This window comes from Oncorhynchus nerka, linkage group LG24, assembly GCF_034236695.1.
Source record: "Oncorhynchus nerka isolate Pitt River linkage group LG24, Oner_Uvic_2.0, whole genome shotgun sequence".
Classification (NCBI taxonomy): domain Eukaryota; kingdom Metazoa; phylum Chordata; class Actinopteri; order Salmoniformes; family Salmonidae; genus Oncorhynchus; species Oncorhynchus nerka.
In genome coordinates, this window is record NC_088419.1 from 65,077,159 (window position 1) to 65,100,017 (window position 22,859).

The 22,859-nt window shown below is 42.8% G+C and overlaps 2 protein-coding genes and 1 non-coding gene across 6 annotated transcripts in view; all 3 read right to left on the reverse strand.

Moving 5' to 3' along the window:
* Positions 1–1,476: 1,476 nt before the first annotated feature.
* On the reverse strand, positions 1,477–10,119 carry LOC115107413 (torsin-1A-like). The gene is made up of 7 exons (XM_029630813.2): positions 10,017–10,119; positions 9,523–9,789; positions 9,029–9,151; positions 8,667–8,932; positions 7,957–8,132; positions 7,727–7,851; positions 1,477–7,080 (listed from the first exon to the last, which is right to left on the reverse strand). The coding sequence occupies exons 2-7, from the start codon at positions 9,686–9,688 to the stop codon at positions 6,833–6,835; spliced, it is 1,104 nt and encodes a 367-aa protein (XP_029486673.1). The 5' UTR covers positions 9,689–9,789; positions 10,017–10,119; the 3' UTR covers positions 1,477–6,832.
* An 8,202-nt stretch (positions 10,120–18,321) lies between these two features.
* Positions 18,322–18,403, reverse strand: LOC115108807 (small nucleolar RNA snR60/Z15/Z230/Z193/J17). Its single transcript, XR_003860398.1, has one exon. It is a non-coding gene; the product is annotated as a small nucleolar RNA snR60/Z15/Z230/Z193/J17 (small nucleolar RNA).
* Positions 18,404–20,109: 1,706 nt separating this feature from the next.
* Positions 20,110–22,859, reverse strand: part of LOC115108432 (oxysterol-binding protein-related protein 9-like) — a 46,377-nt gene continuing 43,627 nt past the window's right edge. For all 4 annotated transcript variants that reach the window (XM_029632745.2, XM_029632744.2, XM_029632746.2 and 1 more), the window contains 4 exons: positions 22,657–22,735; positions 22,407–22,498; positions 22,042–22,177; positions 20,110–21,784 (listed from right to left, as the gene is read on the reverse strand). In XM_029632745.2, the coding sequence (XP_029488605.1) occupies positions 21,710–21,784; positions 22,042–22,177; positions 22,407–22,498; positions 22,657–22,735 (382 nt within the window). In that variant the 3' untranslated portion in view covers positions 20,110–21,709. The remainder of the gene's footprint in view (positions 21,785–22,041; positions 22,178–22,406; positions 22,499–22,656; positions 22,736–22,859) is intronic.

Genomic DNA, 22,859 nt, shown 5'->3' on the forward strand with positions numbered 1-22,859 from the left:
AGCGTCGTCCGGGTTAGGGGAGGGTTTGGCCGGCAGGAATGTTCTTGTCACATTGACAACTAGCGATCCTGTGGCGGGTTGGGCACATTGCTGTGGCTGACTGCCGGGTTTAACTCGGCATTGTGTCAAAAAGCAGTGTGGCTTGGCTGGGATGTGTTTCAGAGATTGATCATCCTTGAGATGTTTCTACAACACGATTAGAGTCCACCTGTGGTAAATTCAATTGATTGGACATGATTTGGAAATGCACACACCTGTCTATATAATGTCCCACAGTTGACAGTGCATGTCAGAGCAAAAACCAAGACATGAGGTCGAAGGGATTGTCCATAGAGCTCCGAGACAAGATTGTGTTGAGGCACAAATCAGGGGAAGGGTACCAAAAAAATGTATGCATCATTGAAATCCCCAAGAACACTCCATCATTCTTAAATGGAAGAAGTTTGGAAACACCAAGACTCTTTCTAGAGCTGGCTGCCCGGCCAAACTGAGCAATCGGGGGAGAAGGGCCTTGGTCAGGGAGGGGACCAAGAACCCGATGGTCACGCTGAGAGCTCCAGATTTCTTCTGTGGGGATAGAACCTTCCAGAAGGACAACCATCTCTGCAGCACTCCACCAATCAGGCCTTTATGGTAGTGGCCAGACGGAAGCCACTTCTCAGTAAAAGGCACATGACAGACCGCTTGGAGTTTGCAAAAGTCACCTAAAGGACTCTGAGAAAAAATATAATTTGGTCTGTTGAAACCAAGATTGAACTCTTTGGCCTGAATGCCAATTCTGGAGGAAACCTGACACCATCCCTACGGTGAAGCACGGCGGCAGAATTATGCTGTGGGGATGTTTTTCAGCGGCAGGGACTGGGAGACTAGTCAGGATCGAGGGAAAGATGGTCGACCTCTAGTACAGAGAGATCCTTGATGAAAACCTGCTTCAGAGCCCTTAGACTGGGGCGAATGTTCACCTTCCAACAGGACAACAATCCTAAGCACAGACAAGACAACGCAGGAGTGGGTTCAAGACCATTCTCCGAGTGTCCTTGAGTGGCCCAGCCAGAGCCCGGACTTTAACCCGATCGCACATCTTTGGAGAAACCTGAAAATCGATGCTCCCCATCCATCTTTGGAGAAAAACTCCCCAAAAACCTGAAAATCAAGGCTGATTAAATCAAAAGGTTAATTAAGTAAATGAGATTTTTATTTTTAAGGAATGTGCAACACATTCCTTTTTCATTATGGGGTATTGTGTGTAAATTGATGAGGAAAAAAGCTATTTAATACATTTTAGAATAAGGCTGTAACGTTAAAAATTTGGGTAAAAATTCAAGGGGTCCGAATAATTTCCGAATGCACTGTAGTTCAGTAACCATTTCGACGATAAGCAGTTGCCTGTACAAATTGCACATCAATACTACTTTCTTCAAACCTGAATTGTAATTATTCAGCAGGTTATACATTATTTAAAGTGATGTCACACTGTTAACCTGTGAATATTTAATCAACCTGTAAAACAAGTAATCTATATACAATTCTAGAATAATCATTAACATGCCCTTCAAAAGTTAATTGAATTATATTTAGTCTAGTTTGCTGCAATTTACAGTATTTCTTCCTTTGCATTGAACGTGCCTACCACTGCTTAAGCAAATAGTTGTAATATATCATCAGTGCCAACAAAACAAAAGGATATACAGTACCACTTAAAAGGTGACACACCGACTAATTCAGGAGTTTTTCTTTATTCTGACTATTTCCTACATTGAAGAATAATAGGGAAGACATCAAAACTATGAAATAACACATACGGAATCATGTAGTAACCAAAAAGTGTTAAACAAATAAAAATATATTTTATATTTGAGATTCTTCAAAGTAGCCACCCTTTGCCTTGACAGATTTGCACACTCTTGAATTCTCTCAACCAGCTACACCTGGAAAGATTATCCAACACTCTTGAAGGAGTTCCCACATATGCTGAGCACTTGTTGGCTGCTTTTCCTTCAGTCTGCGGTCCAACTCATCCCAAACCATCTCATTTGGGTTGAGGTTGGGTGATTGTGGAGGCCAAAGCATCCTCACACCATCACACCTCCTCCTCCATGCTTCACGGTGGGAACCACACGAGGAGATCACTCCATCACTCTCCTTCTTGGTCAAATAGCCCTTACACAGCCTGGAGGTGTTGGGTCATTGTCCTGTTGAAAAACAAATGATAGTCCCACTAAGCGCAAACCAGATGGGATGGCATTTCGCTGCAGAAGGCTGTGGTAGCCATGCTGGTTAAGTGTGCCTTGAATTCTAAATAAATGACTGACAGTGTCATCATCACACCTCCTCCTCTATGCTTCACGGTGGGAACCACACGAGGAGATCCTCCGTTCACCTACTCTGCATCTCACAAAGACACAAATTTGGACTCATCAGACCAAAGGACAGATTGCCACCAGTCTAATGTACATTGCTCGTGTTTCTTGGCCCAAGCCAAGGTGTCCTTTAGAGGTGGTGTCTTTGCAGCAATTCGACCATGAAGTTCTGATTCACACAGTCGCCTTTGAACAGTTGATGTTGAGATGTGTCTGTTACTTGAACTCTGTAAAGCATTTATTTGTGCTGCAATCTGAGGTGCAGTTAACTCTACATCAAATAAAGTTTTATTGGTCACATACACATGGTTAGCAGATGTTTTTGCGAGTGTAGTGAAATGCTTGTGTTTCTAGTTCCGACAGTGCAGTAATATATATAACAAGTAAACTAACAATTCCACCACAACTACCTAATACACACAAATCTAAGTAAAGGGATGGAATAACAATAAATATATATATGAGCGATGACCGAGCAGCATAGGCAAGATGCAGTAGATGGTATAAATTACAGTATATACATATGAGATGAGTAATGCAAGATATGTAAACATTATTGAAGTGCCATTATTAAAGTGACTAGTGATCCATTTATTAATGTGGCCAGGGATTTCAAGTCTGTATGTAGGCAGCAGCCTCTCTGTGTTAGTGATGGCTATTTAACAGTCTGATGGCCCTGAGATAGAAGCTGTTTTTCAGTCTCTCGGTCACAGCTTTGATGCACCTGTACTGACCTCACCTTCTGGATGGTAGCGGGGTGAACAGGCAGTGGCCCAGATGGTTGTTATCCTCGATGATCTTTTTGGCCCTCCTGTGACATCAGGTGCTGTAGTTGGAGGGCAGGTAGTTTGCCCCTGGTGATGCGTTGGGCAGACCGCACCACTCTCTGGAGACCCCTGCAGTTGTGGGCGGTGCAGTTTTCGTACCAGGCAGTGATACAGCCAGACAGGATGCTCTCAATTGTGCATCTGTAAAAGTTTGTGAGGGTTATAGGTGACAAACCAAATTTCTTTAGCCTCCTGAGGTTGAATAGGTGCTGTCTTCGCCACACTGTGTGTGTGGGTGGACCATTTCAGTTTGTCCGTAATGTGTACGCAAAGGAACGCACCGTCTCCACTGCTGTCTCGTCGATGTGGATAGGGGGGTGCACCCACTGCTAGTTACTGAAGTCTACGAACATTAACTTTGTTTTGTTGACGTTGAGTGAGAGGTTGTTTTACGGACACCACACTCTGAGTGCCCTCACGTCCTCCCTGTAGGCTTTCTCGTTGTTGTCGGCAATCAAACCCACTACTGTTGTGTCGTCTGCAAACTTGATGATTGAGTTGGAAGTGTGCATGGCCACGCAGGCATGGGTGAACAGGGAGTACAGGAGGGGGCTGAGCACGCACCCTTGTGGGGCCCCAGTGTTGAGGAAGAGCAGATGTTGTTTCCTCCCTTCACCACCTGGGGGCGGCCCGTCAGGAAGTCCAGGACCCAATTGCACAGGGCGGGGTTGAGACCCAGGGCCTCAAGCTTAACAATGAGCTTGGAGGGTACTATGTTGTTGAATGCTGAGCTGTAGTCAATGAACAACATTCTTACATAGGTATTCCTCTAGTCCAGATGGGATAGGGCAGTGTGATGGCAATTGCATCATCTGTGGACCTATTGGGGCAGTAAGCAAATTAAAGTGGGTCCTGGGTGGCAGGTAAGGTAGAGGTGATATGATCCTTGACTCGTCTCTCAAAGCACTTCATGATGACAGAAGTGAGTGCTATGGGGAGATAGTAATTTAGTTGTGTTACCTTAGCATTCTTGGGTACAGGAACAATGGTGGCCATCTCGCATGTGGGGACAGCAGACGGGGATAGGGAGAGATTGAATGTCCGTAAACACACCAGCCAGTTGGTCTGCACCATGCTCTGAGGACACGGCTAGGGATGCCGTCTGGGCCTGCAGCCTTGCGAGGGTTAACACGTTTAAATGTCTTACATCGGCCACCGAGAAGGAGAGGGGGGGCCCACAGTCCTTGGTAGCGGGCTGCATCGTTGGCACTATTATTATCCTCAAAGCAGGTAAAAGTGTTTAGTTTGTCTGGAAGCAAGACGTAGGTGTCCGTGACGTGGCAGGTTTTCATTTTGTAGTCCGTGATTGTCTGTATACCCTGCCACACACGTCTCACGTATGAGCCGTTGAATTGCAACTCCACTTTGTCCCTATAACGACATTTTGCTCGTTTGATTGCCTTGCAGAGGGAATAACTACACTGTTTGTATTCGGCCATATTCCCAGTCATCTTTCTATGGTTAAATGCGGTGGTTTGCGGCGCGAATGCCACCATCTATCCACGGTTTCTGATTAAGGTAGGTTTTAATAGTCACAGTGGGTACAACATCTCCAATACACTTCATTATAAACTCACTCACCGAATCAGCGTATAAATCAATATTATTCTCCGAGGCTGCCCGGATCATTTCCCAGTCGGTGTGATCAAAACAATCTTGAAGCATGGATTCCAATTGGTCAGACCAGCGTTGAATAGTTCTAGTCACGGGTACATCCTGTTTGAGTTTCTGCGTATAGGACGGGAGGAGAAAGATGGAGTTGTGGTCAGATTTGCCAAAGGGGGGGTGGGGGAGGGCCTTGTATGCATCGTGGAAGTTGGAGAAGCAGTGATCCAGTGTATTGACGGCACGAGTGCTACAATCAATATGCTAATAGAACTTAGGTAGCCTTGTTCTCAAATTTGCTTTGTTATCCCCAGCTACAATAAATGCAGCCTCAGGATATGGTTTCCAGTTTGCATAGAGTCCAGTGAAGTTCCTTGAGGGCCGTCGTGATATCGGCTTGAGCGGTGATATACACAGCTGTGACAATAACGGACAAGAATTCTGTTGGGAGATAATATGGTTGGCATTTGATTGTGAGGAATTCTAGGTTAGGTAAACAAAAGGACTTGAGTTCCTGTATGTTGTTACGATTATACTACGAGTCATTAATCATGAAGCATACACCCCTGCCCTTCTTCAAAGAGATGTTTATTTCTGTTGCCGCGACTCCTAAAGAATCCTGGTGGCTGTACCGACTCCGACAACATATCCCGAGAGAGCCATGTTTCCGTGAAACAGACCGCTACAATCCCTGATGTCTCTCTGGAAAGCAACCCTTGCCAAATTTAATCTTCCTTGTTATCTAGAGACTGGACATTGGCGAGTAATATAATCGGAAGCGGTGGGTGGTGTGCAAGCCTCCAAAGTCTGACCAGGAGGCTGCTCCGTCTACCTCTTCTGCGGAGACGTTGCTTTAGGTCGGCCTCTGGAATGAGATCCAACGCCCTGGGTTGCAGTGCAAACAAAGGATCCGCTTCGAGAAAGTCATATTCCTGGACGTAATGTTGGTAAGTTGCCGTCGCTCTGATATCCTCTATTTCTTCCCGGCTGTATGTAATAACACTAAAGATTTTCTGGCATAACAACATAAAAATAAAAAAACGAGAAAAAAAACCCAAAATACTATATTCTTTCCTAAGGACTAGAGGTGAGATAACCCTCTGTCGGCGCCATCTTGATAGCGCTAATGAACTTATCCTCTTCAGAGGTAGCTCTGGGTCTTCCTTTCCTGTGGCAGTCCTCATGAGAGCCAGTTTCATCATAACACCGAATGGTTTTTGAAACTGCACTTGAATAAACGTTCAAAGTTCTTGAAATTTTCCAGATTGACTGACCTTCATGTCTTAAAGTAATGATGGACTGTCATTCCTCTTTTCTTATTTGATCTGTTCTTGCCATAATATGAACATGGTCTTTTACCAAATAAGGTCATCTTCTGTATACCACCCCTACCATGTCACAACACAACTGGTTGGCTCAAACGCATTAAGGGAAAACATTCCACAAATTAACTTAAGGCACACCTGTTAATTAAAATGCATTCCAGGTGACTACCTCATGAAGCTGGTTGAGAGAATTGCAAGAGTGTGCAAAGCTGTCATCAAGGCAAAGGGTGGCTACTTTGAAGAATCAAATATAATTTGATTTTAAACACTTTGGCTTACTACATGATTCCATATGTTATTTCATAATTTTGATGTCTTCACTATTATTCTACATATATTATATGTATTCTATTATGTAGAAAAAAGTACAAATAAAGAAAAACCCTTGAATGAGTAGGTGTCCAAACATTTGACTGGTACTGTACATGCAAATAATAATACTAGAGTTGACCTGAGCTTCACGTAAAATAATTGCATAAAAATTGTCTAATGAGGAAGTTGAAAATGCACTCTAAAATCTCTTCGTTATCAGATTGAATCTTACTATAGCCAGATGCTCTATGCTTCCTTTCTTGGCAGTGTAGGGTGAAGAGTGGGCATACCACATGTTCGATTGACATGTGCCATTGCAGAAATGTTCAATATGTCAGCAGGACATACTTTTTCCTTTTTGCCAAAACACTGTTCATGTGTTTCCTGGGTTGCATTGGTCTGTTTAGGGTAGGAAGAAATTGATCCTCTGTGGTATGGATTTGCAGCCTTGGGCAGAGAACAGCCTCTCCTCCTTGGGTGTATATAGCATGGCCTTCGCCACTTCGTCCAGCGTTCCCTCGTCTGGCTCCAGACCCCGCGCTGCATAGGCATCACGGGCACAGAGCTTGACATGACGGTACTCCAGAGGTAGGAAGGGCACAAAGAAGTCAATAAGGTGACCTGACATCAGTTCACTCTGTGCAAAGCCTCCTGGAAAGCAGACAAACTGGTAAATCCACAATTCGAGAAAGGTATTTTACATTAAAACATGTTATGTAATTCAAAATGTTTTAATCTATTTCTAATTAGTATTCTGTATTTTGCAAACTATTTGTTTTTGTGTTAACAGTGTAGTAGCGTTTATGAGAAAAACATCTTCAATCTTGCTCTGTGAAAACGTATTTACAGTGCATTTGGAAAGTGTTCCGGACTTGAACCCGATCAAACATTTCTGGAGACCTGAATATAGCTGTGCAGCGACTCTCCCCATCCAACCTGACAGAGAAGAATGGGAGAAACTCCCCAAATACAGTTGTGCCAGCCAAGATTGTGGCTTAATACCCAAGAGGCTTTAATCGCTGCCAAAGGTGATTCAACAAAGTACTGAGTAAAGGGTCTGAATACTTATGTAAATGTGATGTTTACTTTATTTTATAAATTTGCAAAAATGTATAAAAAACTGTTTTTGCTTTGTCTTTATGTAGATTGACAAGGGAAAATAAACCATTTTAATCCATTTTAGAATAAGGCTGTAATGTAACAAATGTGGAAAAAGTAAAGGGGTCTAAATACTTTCCAAATGCACTATACCTGAAACCTGAGAATGAGTGTGTGATTGTAAAGCCACTGTTGGTACCTTGAGAATCCATAGCTTCAGCACGTAGCCGGTGTTCCAAGTCCTCCATCCCAATGTCCTCTCTGTTTTGCCCTGAGTGCCAGAAGTCCAAGGCCACATCGTTGACGGTGGTCCCACCTATATTACTACAAATAATTATTACAACATATCTTGATTAGGGTCAGTTGGGTTTCCTTACATTAGTTAGTGGAAGAGGCCTCTCAATAATTTAAAGGGTATATATGGCTAACCTGAGGAAAAAGAAGACAGCCCTCCTATAGCTGACCCCATCCACATTGTCATAATGGTCCATATAGGGCTTGATAGCATCTATAAGGCCGGGGTACAGTTTCTCAGCCTCATCAAAGATGAAAAGTGTCTGTGGGCAACGCAGCACCATGTCCCGGATAGCTTCTCTGAGCTGGCCCTGGAAAGAGAGCGCTATGGTGAGCACAAAAATATCACCTCTCACTCGTTCCCATTTAAGACAGGTGTGCAATATATTCACAAGATTAAAATATGCACAGGCATTCCATGTATTATTCTACATGTTTTATCCACAAAAAAATGACACTCAATAATTTGCTGAGTTTGGACATTATTGTATATTTGTTTAATTCCTACTTTGGTCAAGATCGAGTTGTGTAATTGAATCACTATCATTTTGAAATATTATGCAATTTAACATTGATTTTATAATTGGTTGGAAGGGTGCCTTCGCTGGTGTGAGTTCCAATAACTTTTATTTAGGTGGTGACCTGGAAAATGTCAAAGATAACATTTTATTTTTAAACTAAATATTTAGGTAGTCCTACTCCATGAATGTTGACAATGCATGGCAATAAGACAGGGAATCAGAAGATTTATTATATAATCTATTAACCCATATTCACAACATAGTTCTGTTCTGCACATGTTCCTGGCAGAGAGGAGTCATGTCTGTAACAACAGCTAGGCTCACCTTGTACGTGTCCACTAGTCTGGCATGGGGGAAATGGAATGGAGCGATGAACAGACGCACACACTCGCTCTTCACCCCGTCCCGGTACAAGTTGTCAGCTACAATCCGGGTCACAAAGTTCTTGCCCGTGCCGGAGCAGCCATGGAAGGAGAGGGTCAATGGCTTATTGGATTCAGGGTTACTGATGAAGCCCTGCACAGCCTTCAGAACCACTGATTGGGCAAGGTGCTGCCCATGAAGCTTTAGCTGTAGATCACTAGCCAGACCTGAAACAAAACATCAAAATGAGCACTGCACAAAAATGACATAGCTGGTGGAACATGCATTAATATAAATATTGCCTCAATATGACTTAATCTTACCTGTAATATTATTTGTTATCCGACAATCCCCTGATTCACAGCACTGTCCCAGGCTGCAATACCACTGTGACAGCAAACTGATATAGTCTTGAGGGAATGCTGCCCATAGGTCCCTAGTAGGTACTAAAATGGCCACACAAATGTACAGTGTACACGTGTAATGCAGAGTTAGACATAGCTGTTGGAATCATTTAAACAACACTATCATTTCTGCTCAAGGCATGTTTGCAAGGAAAATGCTAACGCTTTTACATATCCTCACCGGATAATAAATTAAATAAGACATTCCCTCTATGTTTGAATAAACTAGCTAATCATCGTTGCATTGTAATAAAAAATAGTTTTGTCCTGTGTAAAAACGAATTTATGCCTTTCAAATAATTCCTCCAGTGCGTCTGTTTCCCAGACTGTTGGAATTACGGTCTCAATTTTGATATTTCTACAGAAAACATTTTTTTTTTTTTAAACTTGCAGAAAACAAATTAACACCATACCTTGCTGAGTCGCATCATCTTGATTCTGTTGACACTCCCCTTCCCATATATTACAATAAATATAATTGAAATAGTACGTAGATACATTAGAAATACTGTCAAATTGAAAGAAATCTGCCTTTGCAGAAACAGCCCAAAATATGGGCAATAGTGGGTAGAAGAACATCAGTGACGCCGTAAATTTGCGATTATATGAGAGTGGTCGTTAATGATGACATTCTTCAAACCTCTGTCCATTCAAACCTGTCATACTATGGAGCGAAATATCTGCCAAAAGATGGAATGTACGTATCGTTAGAAAATCCATATCTAAATTGTTAGGATAGTAAGAAAAGCAATGCGTGAAACATGGAACGTAAACGTTACATTTAATCTGTGAACATGCAAAACACAATGTTACGATTACGGACTAACATTTTAGGCTTGAACAAATCTTGTTGTGTTGCAATAATGATGTACTATAATACATTTCACAGTTGGAGATTTCATCTTACCAACAAAAAAAAACGTACACCAAACGGCCTGTAAGGAGTACTACGCGAACAAACATAACACAGCATAGAAAAAAACGGAAGTCAGGGAAACCGGAAAGAGGAATCCTGTACGTTTTCAAGTTAAAAGTTTCCCTTCTATATTACTCCTTAGTTAAGTTTACTTCACAATTAGGTATTGTTGTGAATTGTGAGATATTACTGCACTGTTGGAGCTAGGAACATAAGCATTTCGCTACACCCGCAAATATGCTAAATATGTGTATGTGACCAATACAATTGGATTTGATTATGCCTACAACAGTGAAGTTTCAGTCCGCTAAGCGTATCTCTACAGCATTGGCATCTACCAGGAATAAAAAAAAATAGCTGTTTAGTGATGGGTGGTTATTGTCCTTGATGATCTTTTTGGCCTTCCTGTGACATCGGGAGGTGTAGGTGTCCTGGAGAGCAGTTGGAGAGCAGTAGTTTACCCCAGCTGATGCGTTGGGCAGACCGCACCACCCTCTGGAGAGACTTACGGTTGTGAGCGGGGCAGTTGCCATACCAGGTGGTGACAGGATGCTCTCGATTGTGCATCTGTAAAAGTTTGTGAGTGTGTTTGGTGACAAGCTGAATTTCTTCAGCCTCCTGAGATTGAAGAGGCGTTGCTGCGCCTTCTTCACCACACTGTCTGTGTGGATGGACAATTTCAGTTTGTCTGTGATGTGTACACAGAGGAACTTAAACTTTTCCACCTTCTCCACTACTGTCCCGTCGATGTGGGTAGGGGGGGGGGTGCACCCTCTGCTGTTATATTTGTCAGATATTCAAGCCCCTTGGGTGCTGCCATAGAGTTACAATAGAAGTGCCCATCCAAGATAGCTCAAGGTCAGCGGCCACAGATAAAATGACGTCAAATCACGTTATATCTACAGTAGCTTTGATTGAACTGTCAACATCATACTTTTAACATTTTTCATGAATGAAGTCGACAATCTATTTGCAAATCATTTTTAATCCTTGTCATATGAAGAGAAATAATGAAGAGAAATTATAGTATCGGTGCTGATTGGACATAAACATTACACAAGTCACGAATTTAACAATGAGTGGTTTGTTATGAGTGGAGTCTGCCACGAGCACAGTCAGTGTAGTCAGCTCAGCTATCCCCATTGAGACCATGTCTGTGCCTCGATCTAGGTTGGGCAAAACTAAACATGGCGGTGTTCACTTTAGCAATCTCACTAGAATAAAGACCTCCTCCATTCACAATAGCAAATTTCAATTTACAAAAAAGAAAACGACTGCGTTTTCATCTTTTGAGCGTCTAGTCATGGAATCTATACAGCCTACTCAATCACTTTTTATAGTTACTGTTTACAGGCCTCCTGGACCATATACAGCGTTCCTCACAGAGTTCCCTGTATTCCTATCGGACCTTGTAGTCATGGCAGATATTATAATTCTTGGTGACTTTAATATTCACTTGGAAAAGTCCACAGACCCACTCCAAAAGGCTTTCATCGACTCAGTGGGTTTTGTCAAACATGTCTCTGGACCTACTCACTGTCACAGTCATACTGGAAGTGGTGTTGGAGGGCCAGTAGGAGGTGTTGGAGGGCCAGTAGTTTTTCCTCTGGTCTAAAAAAATATCCCAATACCCCAGGGCAGGGATTGGGGACACTGCCCTGTGTAGGGTGCCGTCTTTCGGATGGGACGTTAAACGGGTGTCCTGACTCTCTGAGGTCATTAAAGATCCCATGGTACTTATCGTAAGAGTAGGGGTGTTAACCCCGGTGTCCTGGCTAAATTCCCAATAAGGCCCTCAAACCATCACGGTCACCTAATAATCCCCAGTTTACAATTGGCTCATTCATCCCCCTCCTCTCCCCTGTAACTATTCCCCAGGTCGTTGCTGCAAATGAGAACGTGTTCTCAGTCAACTTACCTGGTAAAATAATGGATAAATAAAAAAAATAAAAATTAAAAATACTCTGTACCTAGTTTTGTCCCATGGAATAAATGTTGTGGATCTTAATGTTTTTCCTCATAATCCTGGACTATCGGACCATCATTTTATTACGTTTGCAATCGCAACAAATAATCTGCTCAGACTCCAACCGAGGATCATCAAAAGCCGTGCTATAAATTCTCAGACAACCCAAAGATTCCTAGATGACCTTCCAGACTCCCACCACCTACCCAAGGACGAAGAAACTAGCTCCCTGGTATACAGAAAATACCCGAGCTCTGAAGCAAGCTTCCAGCAAATTGGAACGGAAATGGCGCAACACCAAACTGGAATTCTTCCGACTAGCTTGGAAAGACAATACCATGCAGTATCGAAGAGCCCTCACTGCTGCTCGATCATCCTATTTTTCTAACTTAATTGAGGAAAATAAGAACAATCCAAATTGTATTTTGATACTGTCGCAAAGTTACTAAAAAGCAGCATTCCCAAGAGAGGATGGCTTTCACTTCAGCAGTGATAAATTCATGAACTTCTTTGACAAAAAGATCATGATCATTAGAAGGCAAATTACGGACTCCTCTTTAAATCTGCGTATTCCTCCAAAGCTCAGTTGTCCTGAGTCTGCACAACTCTGCCAGGACCTAGGATCAAGGGAGACACACAAGTGTTTTAGTACTATATTTCTTGACACAATGATGAAAATAATCATGGCCTCTAAACCATCAAGCTGCATACTTGACCCTATTCCAACTAAACTACTGAAAGAGCTGCTTCCTGTGCTTGGACCTCCTATGTTGAACATAATAAACGTCTCTCTAGCCACCGGATGTGTACCAAACTCACTAAAAGTGGCAGTAATAAAGCCTCTTGAAAAAGCCAAACCTTGACCCATAAAATATGAAAAACTATCGACCTATATCGAATCTCCCTTTCCTCTCAAAATATTTTGAGAAAGTAGTTACGCACTGAGAATACACTTGTGAAGGTGGTAAATTACATTTTAATGGCGTCAGACCAATGCTCTGCATCTGTCCTCGTGCTCCTAGACCTTAGTGCTGCTTTTGATACCATCGATCACCACATTCTTTTGGAGAGATTGTGAACCCAAATTGGTCTATACGACAACTTCTAGTCTGGTTTAGATCTTAGCTGTCGGAAAGATATCAGTTTGTCTCTGTAAATGGTTTGTCCTCTGACAAATCAACTGACAAATCAACATTTTGGTGTTCCTCAAGGCTCCGTTTTAGGACCACTATTGTTTTCACTATATATTTTACTTGTCTCTTCCAAGATGGCGTAGCAGTCAGACGTCTTTGTCCTGTCGTGTCCCTTGTATATATATTTTTATATATTTTTCTTCCCATATCTTTTAAAAATATTTTCTTAAACCTCAACTTCAAAATACTCTCCTACATCCCGCCTACAACCTGTTTTTTTATTTTTTTTATTTCTATTTACTTCGGATCTGGAATCCCTCAACTGAAGCTAGTCAGCTAACTAGCTACCAGCAAACCACTGCTAACGGTCATCAGCTAACCTTTAGCTCGGAAAGCTCTCGCCAGTTCGTACAACGTGACTCAAACCAGAGCATAACGGACCTATTTTTTTTTCTCCATATCACTGGATTCTTACCGCAAACTCTTAACATTTATATCTGGATCTTCGCAACTAGCACTCCTGGGCTACAATATCCGGACCCCTTCTACTGCCAGTATGGGGCACGGAACCCCGCCGATCCTCAACGACTGGAATACCGACATAATTTTCCCGAGGATTCCAACAGGCCCCTCAGGTGTGACGTCCGCTGTAGGCCCATTCTGCTAACCGTGGCCTGCTAGCTACCTAGAGCTACTTGGAACCCAACTAATCCATGACTGGTCTATCAACATCACCGCACGAAGAGGCAAAAACAGAAATACCTCCATCGCGACGTCCCCCAAAGGCCCTTCTGCTAACTTGCTAGCCCCGGTCTGCTAACTGCGAGCCCCGGTCTGCTAACTGCGAGCCCCAGTCTGCTAACTGCTTGCTTGCTAACCCCGGTCTGCTAACTGCTAGCTTGCTTGCCAACCCCGGTCTGCTAACTGCTAGCTTGCTTGCCAACCCCGGTCTGCTAACTGCTAGCTTGCTTGCCAACCCCGGTCTGCTAACTGCTAGCTTGCTTGCCAACCCCGGCCTGCTAACTGCTAGCTTGCTTGCCAACCCCGGCCTGCTAACTGCTTGCCAACCCCGGCCTGCTAACTGCTTGCCAAACCCGGTCTGCTAACTGCTTGCTTGCTAACCCCGGCCTGCTAACTGCTAGCTTGCTTGCCCTGTACGGCTAACTGCTAACTTGTTATCCCCGGCCTACTAACTGTCTGAAACGCCGTGTCCCCAGCCAGCCCAACCACTCACTGGACCCATATGATCACTTGGCTACGCATGCTTCTCTCTAATATCAATATGCCTCGTCCATTACTGTCCTGGTCAGTGATTACGGTGTCATTTCACTGTAGAGCCTCTAGCCCTGCTCAAATATGCCTTAACCAACTGTGTTGTTCCACCTCCTACATGCGATGACATCACCTGGTTTAAACGTCTCTACAGACTATATCGTTCTCATCATTACTCAATGCCTAGGTTTACCTCCAATGTACTCACATCCTACCTTACCTTTGTCTGTACACTATGCCTTGAATCTATGCTATCGTTCCCAGAAACCTGCTCCTTTTAATATCTGTTCCGAACGTGCTAGACGGCCAGTTCGTATAGCCTTTAGCCGTACCCTTATCCTACTTCTCCTCTGTTCCTCTGGTGATGTAGAGGTTAATCCAGGTCCTGCAGTGCCTACCTCCACTCCTACTCCCCAGGTGCTCTCATTGGTTGACTTCTGTAAAAGCCTTGGTTTCATGCATGTTAACATTAGAAGCCTACTCCCTAAATTTGTATTATTCACTGCTTTAGCACTCTGCCAACCTGGATGTCTTAGCCGTGTCTGAATCCTGGCTTAGGAAAACCACCAAAAACCCTGAAATCTCCATCCCTAACTAAAACATTTTCCGCCAAGATAGAACTGCCAAAGGGGGCGGTGTTGCAATCTACTGCAGAGATAGCCTGCAGAGTTCTGTCTTACTATCCAGGTCTGTACCCAAACAATTCGAGCTTCTACTTCTAAAAATTCACATTTCCAGAAACAAGTCTCTCACTGTTGCCGCTTGCTATAGACCACCCTCTGCCCCCAGCTGTGCCCTCGATACCATATGTGAATTGATTGCCCCCATCTATCTTCTGAGCTCGTGCTATTAGGTGACCTAAACTGGGACATGCTTAACACCCCAGCCATCCTACAATCAAAGCTTGATGCCCTCAATCTCACACAAATTATCAATGAACCTACCAGGTACAACCCACATCCGTAAACATGGGAACCCTCATAGATATCCTAACTAACTAACTCGCCCTCCGAATACACCTCTGCTGTTTTCAATCAAGATCTCAGCAATTACTGTCTCAATGCCTGCATCCGTAATGGGTCTGCAATCAAACAACCACCCCTCATCACTGTCAAACGCTCCCTGAAACATTTCTGCAAGCAGGCCTTTCTAATCGACCTGGCCGGGGTATCCTGGAATGACATTGACCTCATCCCGTCAGAAGAGGATGCCTGGTTATTCATTAAAAGTGCCTTCCTCACCATCTTAAATAAGCATGGTCCATTCAAAAAATGTAGATCTAGGAATAGATATAGTCCTTGGTTCACTCCGGACCTGTCTTCCCTTGACCAGCACAAAAACATCCTGTGGCGTTCTGCATTAGCATCGAATAGCCCCTGTGATATGCAACTTTTCAGGGAAGTTAGGAACAAATATACACAGGCAGTTTGGAAAGCTAAGGCTTGCTTTTTCAAACAGAAATTTGCATCCTGTAGTACAAACTCAAAAAGTTCTGGGACGCTGTAAAGTCCATGGAGAATATCAGCACTTCCTCCCAGCTGCCCACTGCTCTGAGGCTAGGAAATACTTACCACCGATAAATCCACTATAACTGAGAATTCCAATTAGCATTTCTCTACGGCTGGCCATGCTTTCCACCTGGCTACCCCTAACACAGTCAACTGCCCGTTACCCTCCACAGCAACCCGCCCAAGCCCCCACTATTTCTCCTTCACCCAAATCCAGAGAGCTGATATTCTGAAAGAGCTGCAAAATCTGGACCCCTACAAATCAGCCAAATTGCTTGCAGCCACTATTACTAGCCTATTCAACCTCTTTCGTATCGTCTGAGATTCCCAAAGATTGGAAAGCTGCCGCAGTCATCCCCCTCTTCAAAGGGGGTGACACACTAGACCCAAACTGCTACAGACCTATATCTATTCTACCTTGTCTAAGGTCTTCGAAAGCCAAGTTAACAAACAGATTACCACCAACCATTTCAAATCCCACATACCTTCTCTGCTATGCAATCTGGATTCAGAGCTGGCCATGGGTGCACCTCAGCCATGCTCAAGGTCCTAAACGATATCATAACCGCCATCAATAAGAGACATTACTGTGCAGCCGTATTCATCGACCTGGCAAAGGCTTTCGACTCTGTCAATCACCATATTCTTATTGGCAGACTCGACAGCCTTGATTTCTCAAATGATTGCCTCGCCTGGTTTACCAACTACTTCTCTGATAGAGTTCAGGGTGTCAAATCGGAGGGCCTGTTGTTCGGACCTCTGGCAGTCTATGGGGGTGCCACACGGTTCAATTCTCGGGAGGACTCTCTTCTCTGTATACATCAATGATGTCGCTCTTGCTGCTGGTGATTCTCTGATCCACCTCTACACAGATGACACCATTCTGTATACTTCTGGCCCCTCTTTGGACACTTAACTAACCTCCAGACAGGCTTCAATGCCATACAACTCTCCTTCCGTGGCCTCCAACTGCTCTTAAATGCAAGTAAAACTAAATGCATGCTATTCAATCGATCACTGCCCGCACATCCAGTATCACTACTCTGGACGGCTCTGACTTAGAATACGTGGACAACTACAAATACCTGGGTGTCTGGTTAGACTGTCAACTCTCCTTCCAGACTCACATTAAGCATCTCCAATCCAAAATGAAATCTAGAATCGGCTTCCTATATCGCAACAAAGCATCCTTCACTCATGCTGCCAAACATACCCTCGTAAAACTGACCATCCTACCGATCCTCGACGATGTCATCTATAAAATTGGATGCAGTCTATCACAGTGCCATCCGTTTTGTCACCAAAGCCCCATATACTACCCACCACTGCAACCTGTACGCTCTCGTTGGTTGGCCCTCGCTTATACTCGTCGCCAAACCCACTGGCTACAGGTCATCTACAAGTCTCTGCTAGGTAAAGCACCGCCTTATGTCAGCTCACTGGTCACCATAGCAGCACCCACTCATAGCACGTGCTCCAGCAGGTCTATCTCACTGGTCACCCCCAAAGCCAATTCTTCCTTTGGTCGCCTTTCCATCCTGTTCTCTGCTGCCAATGACTGGAATGAACTGCAAAAATCACTGAAGCTGGAGACTCATATCTCCCTCACTAGCTTTAAGCACCAGCTGTCAGAGCAGCTCTCAGATCACTGCACCTAGCCCATCTGTAAACAGCCCATCTATCTACCTCATCCCAATACTGTATTTATTTATTTAGCTCCTTTGTACCCCAGTATCTCTAATTGCACATTCATCTTCTGCACATCTACCATTCCAGTGTTTAATTGCCATATTGTAATTACTTCGCCACCATGGCCTACGTAACAATAACATCTCAACAAGATCAGAAAACTGATTCAATGGCATCCACTTTATTAAAAAATATATATATTTGTAGCTCACCGCATTCATCCTAATCATACCAGATCCTTGTTCTGCATCTAATGGGACTGAAAATAAATTATACTCAAAATGCTCAATGTTTCCAAGAACACAAAAAGCAATCACCAATCATAAGAGTGTGTACCAATATTATGTCCTCAAAAAGATCAGAGACCTAGTTCTATGTCATTCTTTCAGATAGCACTGCCTTTTTACTGCCAGTTCATATGGGATCTTTGTTAGTGACCTCATTCAGCCACTAGTATCCTGCCATACCATGTGGTCATCAGGACACCTGCAGAGTCCTGTAAAGAACCTGTTAAGCAACAAAATGACTTGTCAGTTTGAAGGATACAGCACAGGTGCAAAAGATACTTTGTCACAGAATCAGATGAACAATGCAGTCAGTGTCAAAAATGTTAGCCTAGGCAAACCATTTCAACGTTGTCCAGTGTTTGTCATTTCCATTATCTCCTGAATGAAATACAAAGTTAGATGCTTCCCTATGCAGTGAGGGGTCAAATACCTAATCAACCCAACATATCAGATAGGAGTGAAAGACGACGCTAAATAATCATCATGGTTTAGCTGCTTAACTATGCAGTCATCATTGAATCAGATGATAGCAGTCTCATGTTGGTTGAGTACACAAGGTAATTTACCATAACAGGTCCAGGTTTCATTCCCACAATGTAAGCCATTTGCAGATAAGAAATATGTTACATTTCAGCTCAGAGACCAGAAGAGCTGAACTAAATTAAACTGCACTGTCAATAAAAATATTTATTTTTGAGAGATCACCAATGTTTATGAATCGAATCATTTACAGTACATGTGAAAATTGCTATGAGATTTAGGGTCCAAAAATACAGATTAAGGATTGCAGCTGTAAAAGGAGAAAATATAGTTTAATAAAAGTGCTTAACAGATATGTCATACTCATGTTATGCCTCAGAACATGCAATTGGTGGTTGAAGATTCGTCATCCTGACAGGTCGAGAGTAGCAAATGGGGTCATCAATGGGACAGGTCTCAATCTTGGGTTACACCAAACCATGCTAATACCATGGATGTTAAGACCCAGATAATCGTTCATACCGAATTGTGCATATTCCACTTGACGTACTTCTCCCCAATACCTGCACACAAAAAAATAAAAGATCCAGCAAACTGGTATTGACAAATGTAGACTAGTTTAAAGTCAAAAGCCTCTGTAGCGAAATGGTTTTCTGTGATTTAATTTAGCACTCTTACCGAAGGTGAGCCACGAGGATATTCCTGAAAACGGAGCCTATGAGAGACAATGACACTTAACTATCAATGTTGCAATAACATTGATACAAAGCAATAGCATTTGCTCACAAGGTAAGAACGGTTGGCGTTTCTTCAATTGAACTGTCCCTATCAACACTTATTCATCATGTGAGCATGGGAGGCTTAGCTTTCCTGTCTACTTTCCTGCGTTAGTTACCCCGACTTTCTAAATGAAACAGTGCCCATTAGAATACAGCTGTGTGTGGTTGATACAGAAGACATACTTGTTCACAATACGTGGTGAAGTTAGGCCTACTAGCTAGCGAGCGCAAAACGACCTAACTAGGTCCTTGCCCAAGAATGACACGTTTAACAGCCATAGCTATTCAAGTATGAGGAACAACATGCATGTGCTTCACAGAATACAAAAAGTTGGCATATACAATACAAGCCACGATGATAACCTTTAAGACTCAAGAGGCGAAGGAGACCAAGAGGTTGAATTTGAGGTTGAACAGTAGAGGTTGAATTTGTATGGCACGCATTCGCATTGAGTTATGGGAAGTCAGCATCGTCTTCTATGTTTGGCCAAACACGAGTTTGTTTCTCAGGGTACGACCCATTAACCAATGAGAATGTGATAAACTAAAGGCGCTACTTGGTCAATCTGTTCTCTGCATTGGCCGTGCAGCATTTGGAGACAATTTATGCTTGATCCAAAAATGTGGTCAGAGGCGCCATATATTGTGTGACGCAATTGTGGGGCCTCTGGTGACATGCAGAGGCCAAATTGAGCTCCATACCGCATCGAGGGCTCTGTTTAGTTCCGCATTGACATGATTGGTTGAGGATACGTGGGGGAGGGAGGTCCAATATAAACACAAACTCACTTTCTTCCCAACTGTTCTGCGCTGATCCGTGAAGTGCAAGAAGTATGAATGCCCTGACAACTGCAGAGGCCGTACCACTCATTGTAAATGATGCATGGCCAATGAATACATCAGATTGACCATGGAGCGCCTTTTATGCCACAATCTTTTTTAATGAAGGGTGTCAAACACTAAACAGAGGTAAACTCAGGGAGATTTAATATTTTGCATCAATGAACATGAAAATGCGATACAATCGAGTGTTATGATTTCAAGGAAATAAAAAATACATTGTTTTGATTGCTCCTTTGAAGCGAAACAGTGCTGTGGAAATGTATGGCAAGGCCTCAATTCAATATTAATTTACAAAGACATAACATGAAAAAATAATGGCTTTTTTTGTGTGTAAACTCTGTAAATTCTATTATTTTAGAAGACACAGTATTTACCTACTTTAGAGAGAATAGGATGAAAATCCACCTGAATTTGAGTTTTTCACCGCAGGCAATCATCGCATGCGTGTATTCAGCAGGAATGTGTTCTATATCCCTACACATTGTTTCGGTCACAACTCCTTTCCGCTGACCAAAAAGTCAATTCATGTACTGTATAACCTGGCCTTGCTTATTGATAAAAATGTCTTCTGAGGGGTAAATGAACATATCTGACTTTAGCTTACAATATTGCACATAATGGATTCGCTAAAGAATACCCACAAACATACCTAATGATTCATATGCTCAAGTGAAAAAAAATCTGTATTTTATTTTAGGTACTTATCCAAACATCTGCTTATTGAGGTTAAAATGATGTTGCACTGAATTGGGAATTAACCATTATTTTGAAAGCAGACATGAGACTATTATATGCTTTCCTGTTGAACAACAATTGGAAAGCACATTTTGCACCCTCAACCAAATTTGGACACTAGCAGCACTCAATAAAACCTACTCTCATTAAAGCTCCTTAACATGTTACCCAATCATCTGAAAAACAAAACAAAACATACATTTGTTCATAAATGCCAAAAGGGAAAATAATCAACATGGAGACAAGTCCTCTTCCTCGACTCCACCTTCTGTCTATCTTGCAAATGCATACTTCCTGGGTTCTTCTGGTCCTCTTGAGCAGATAAACACACACTAGATGGTAAGTTAGTACATTGGGAAAGGCAATATCGACGAACTTGAGAGGGGACAAATGTAGCAGGGGAAATGGAATGATTCCTGATGTGTTGCCACAGAGTTAACTTCCTCAAATATTTACTATTGCCATAAGGAAAGAGAAAGGAAATAAAAAAGAATATATATTCATCATATGTATCTATATATAAACAGCTGTAGCTAGTTGTAGGCAAGCCAAGTTCTCCCCATTGTGATTCTACCATAAGGCCGTCAAACTCCCAGAGGTACAGCTTTCATTCCTCAGTCACCAGTTTCCCTGAGATATAGAATGCTGTTTTTCAAGGATTGTTCAATCAAAACACCCTCCCCCTCAGGGACCCTCGTGGGGATCCTCCTGACAGATTGTGAGAGCTTGTTTGTGTAGCCGAAGGGCATTGGTACTGGTTTTGTTATTATGCTTCTTTTAGTCGTTTAGGGGATGGAGAGGTGGAGGTGGTGTTGGCGAAAACAAGGGGTTTTCTTTTTTACATCGTAGATGTTTCTTCTTAATTTCATTCCATTTGAACTTTGAAAATGCAAAGCTGTGATCATGTTCAATCATCAGTCATTCCAAGGCCTGGATAAGAAGTGGTTTGAAAGAGAGTTCTTATTAAGACTCCGAGATCTGTATCTGTGGCCTCAGTGCCTCTGTGATCCACTTCTTTTCAGTAGAGGCTCATCGTAGACCCAGCACTCTCCATCCTCATGGAACAACTGCAGGGAGTAAACATGGAGACTTAATCATTGGGGACTACAACATCTCTTTCAAAAATCCAAAAGGTACAGGTTAACATTTACATCTGCAATTCACAAATACTTTGACAAGCAAGCGAGGCACCCTATGAGTCATATACTTTCCATCGACATATTAAACAATTGTGACCGTGAACTATTAACCTTGATATGGACTGGTGGCTGTTAATATTGCTGTCAGGGCTCTGGAGATGTGTGATAAGAATAGGCACACTCACCCTAGTTTCCCACTGCATTTCATTCTCCTTCCTCTCCCTGGCCTCCCCCCTCTGCTTCTCCTCCAGCCTGTGCTTTGCTTCCGTTGCTGCATCGATGTCTCTCGACTTCAGGCTGACCGTCACATCCTTCCACAGGCTGAGGGTCAGACACAAAACAGTGACGAGGTTTCAGACCAAACAAAATAAGTTGTTAAAATCTGATTATTTAGTGCCTGGTTGGATTGATAGCGCCATTAAACTGGATGCCATGACAGGAGCTACTACCCCCACATCCCCAGAAAGGGGACTGGACAGAACAAATTAAAAACAGATACTTATTACTGTAGTTCTGTGGCCATGATAATATGAAGAGAGAGGCTTCTCACCTGCGGGACTCATACTCCAACTGGTCCTCCAACTTCCTCACCTTCTTCTTGATACAGCCCATTTTCTTCGTGTCAATGAACAAGGAGTTTTCCTGGATTCAAGAGATACACTTTCAACTCTATTTTGATTTTAATATACGAGGTCAACCTTCAGTGTTTCGAGGTCAGATATAAAATGTAAAAGAACAATCCTTTCCTGAAAATCCCACATTGACAACAAGCAGAGATCACATTTCTAAACTCAACTCACCCCAGATGCCCACTTAGCGTGCATAACTCCATTCCACTCTCCTTCAATGGAGCAGAATGACTTCTTGTCATTGGGAGGACTGCAAACAAACACATTTGTAATATATAATAAAACATTTTGAGAACCAGTTTTGGCTTTGAGAACCAGTTTTTGCTTTTCAAAACCTTTAGAACACATCTAACATCACAACAAAAACTGATTTC

Bases quoted from the DNA above. Each gene is read 5' to 3' on its own strand.
- LOC115107413 (XM_029630813.2), bottom strand. From the start codon at position 9,688: ATGTTCTTCTACCCACTATTGCCCATATTTTGGGCTGTTTCTGCAAAG. The intron at 8,933-9,028 runs GTAAGATTAAGT...GTTTTGTTTCAG, and splicing joins GATAACAAATAATATTACAG to GTCTGGCTAGTGATCTACAG. The intron at 7,852-7,956 runs GTTAGCCATATA...AATTATTTGTAG, and splicing joins GCTGTCTTCTTTTTCCTCAG to TAATATAGGTGGGACCACCG.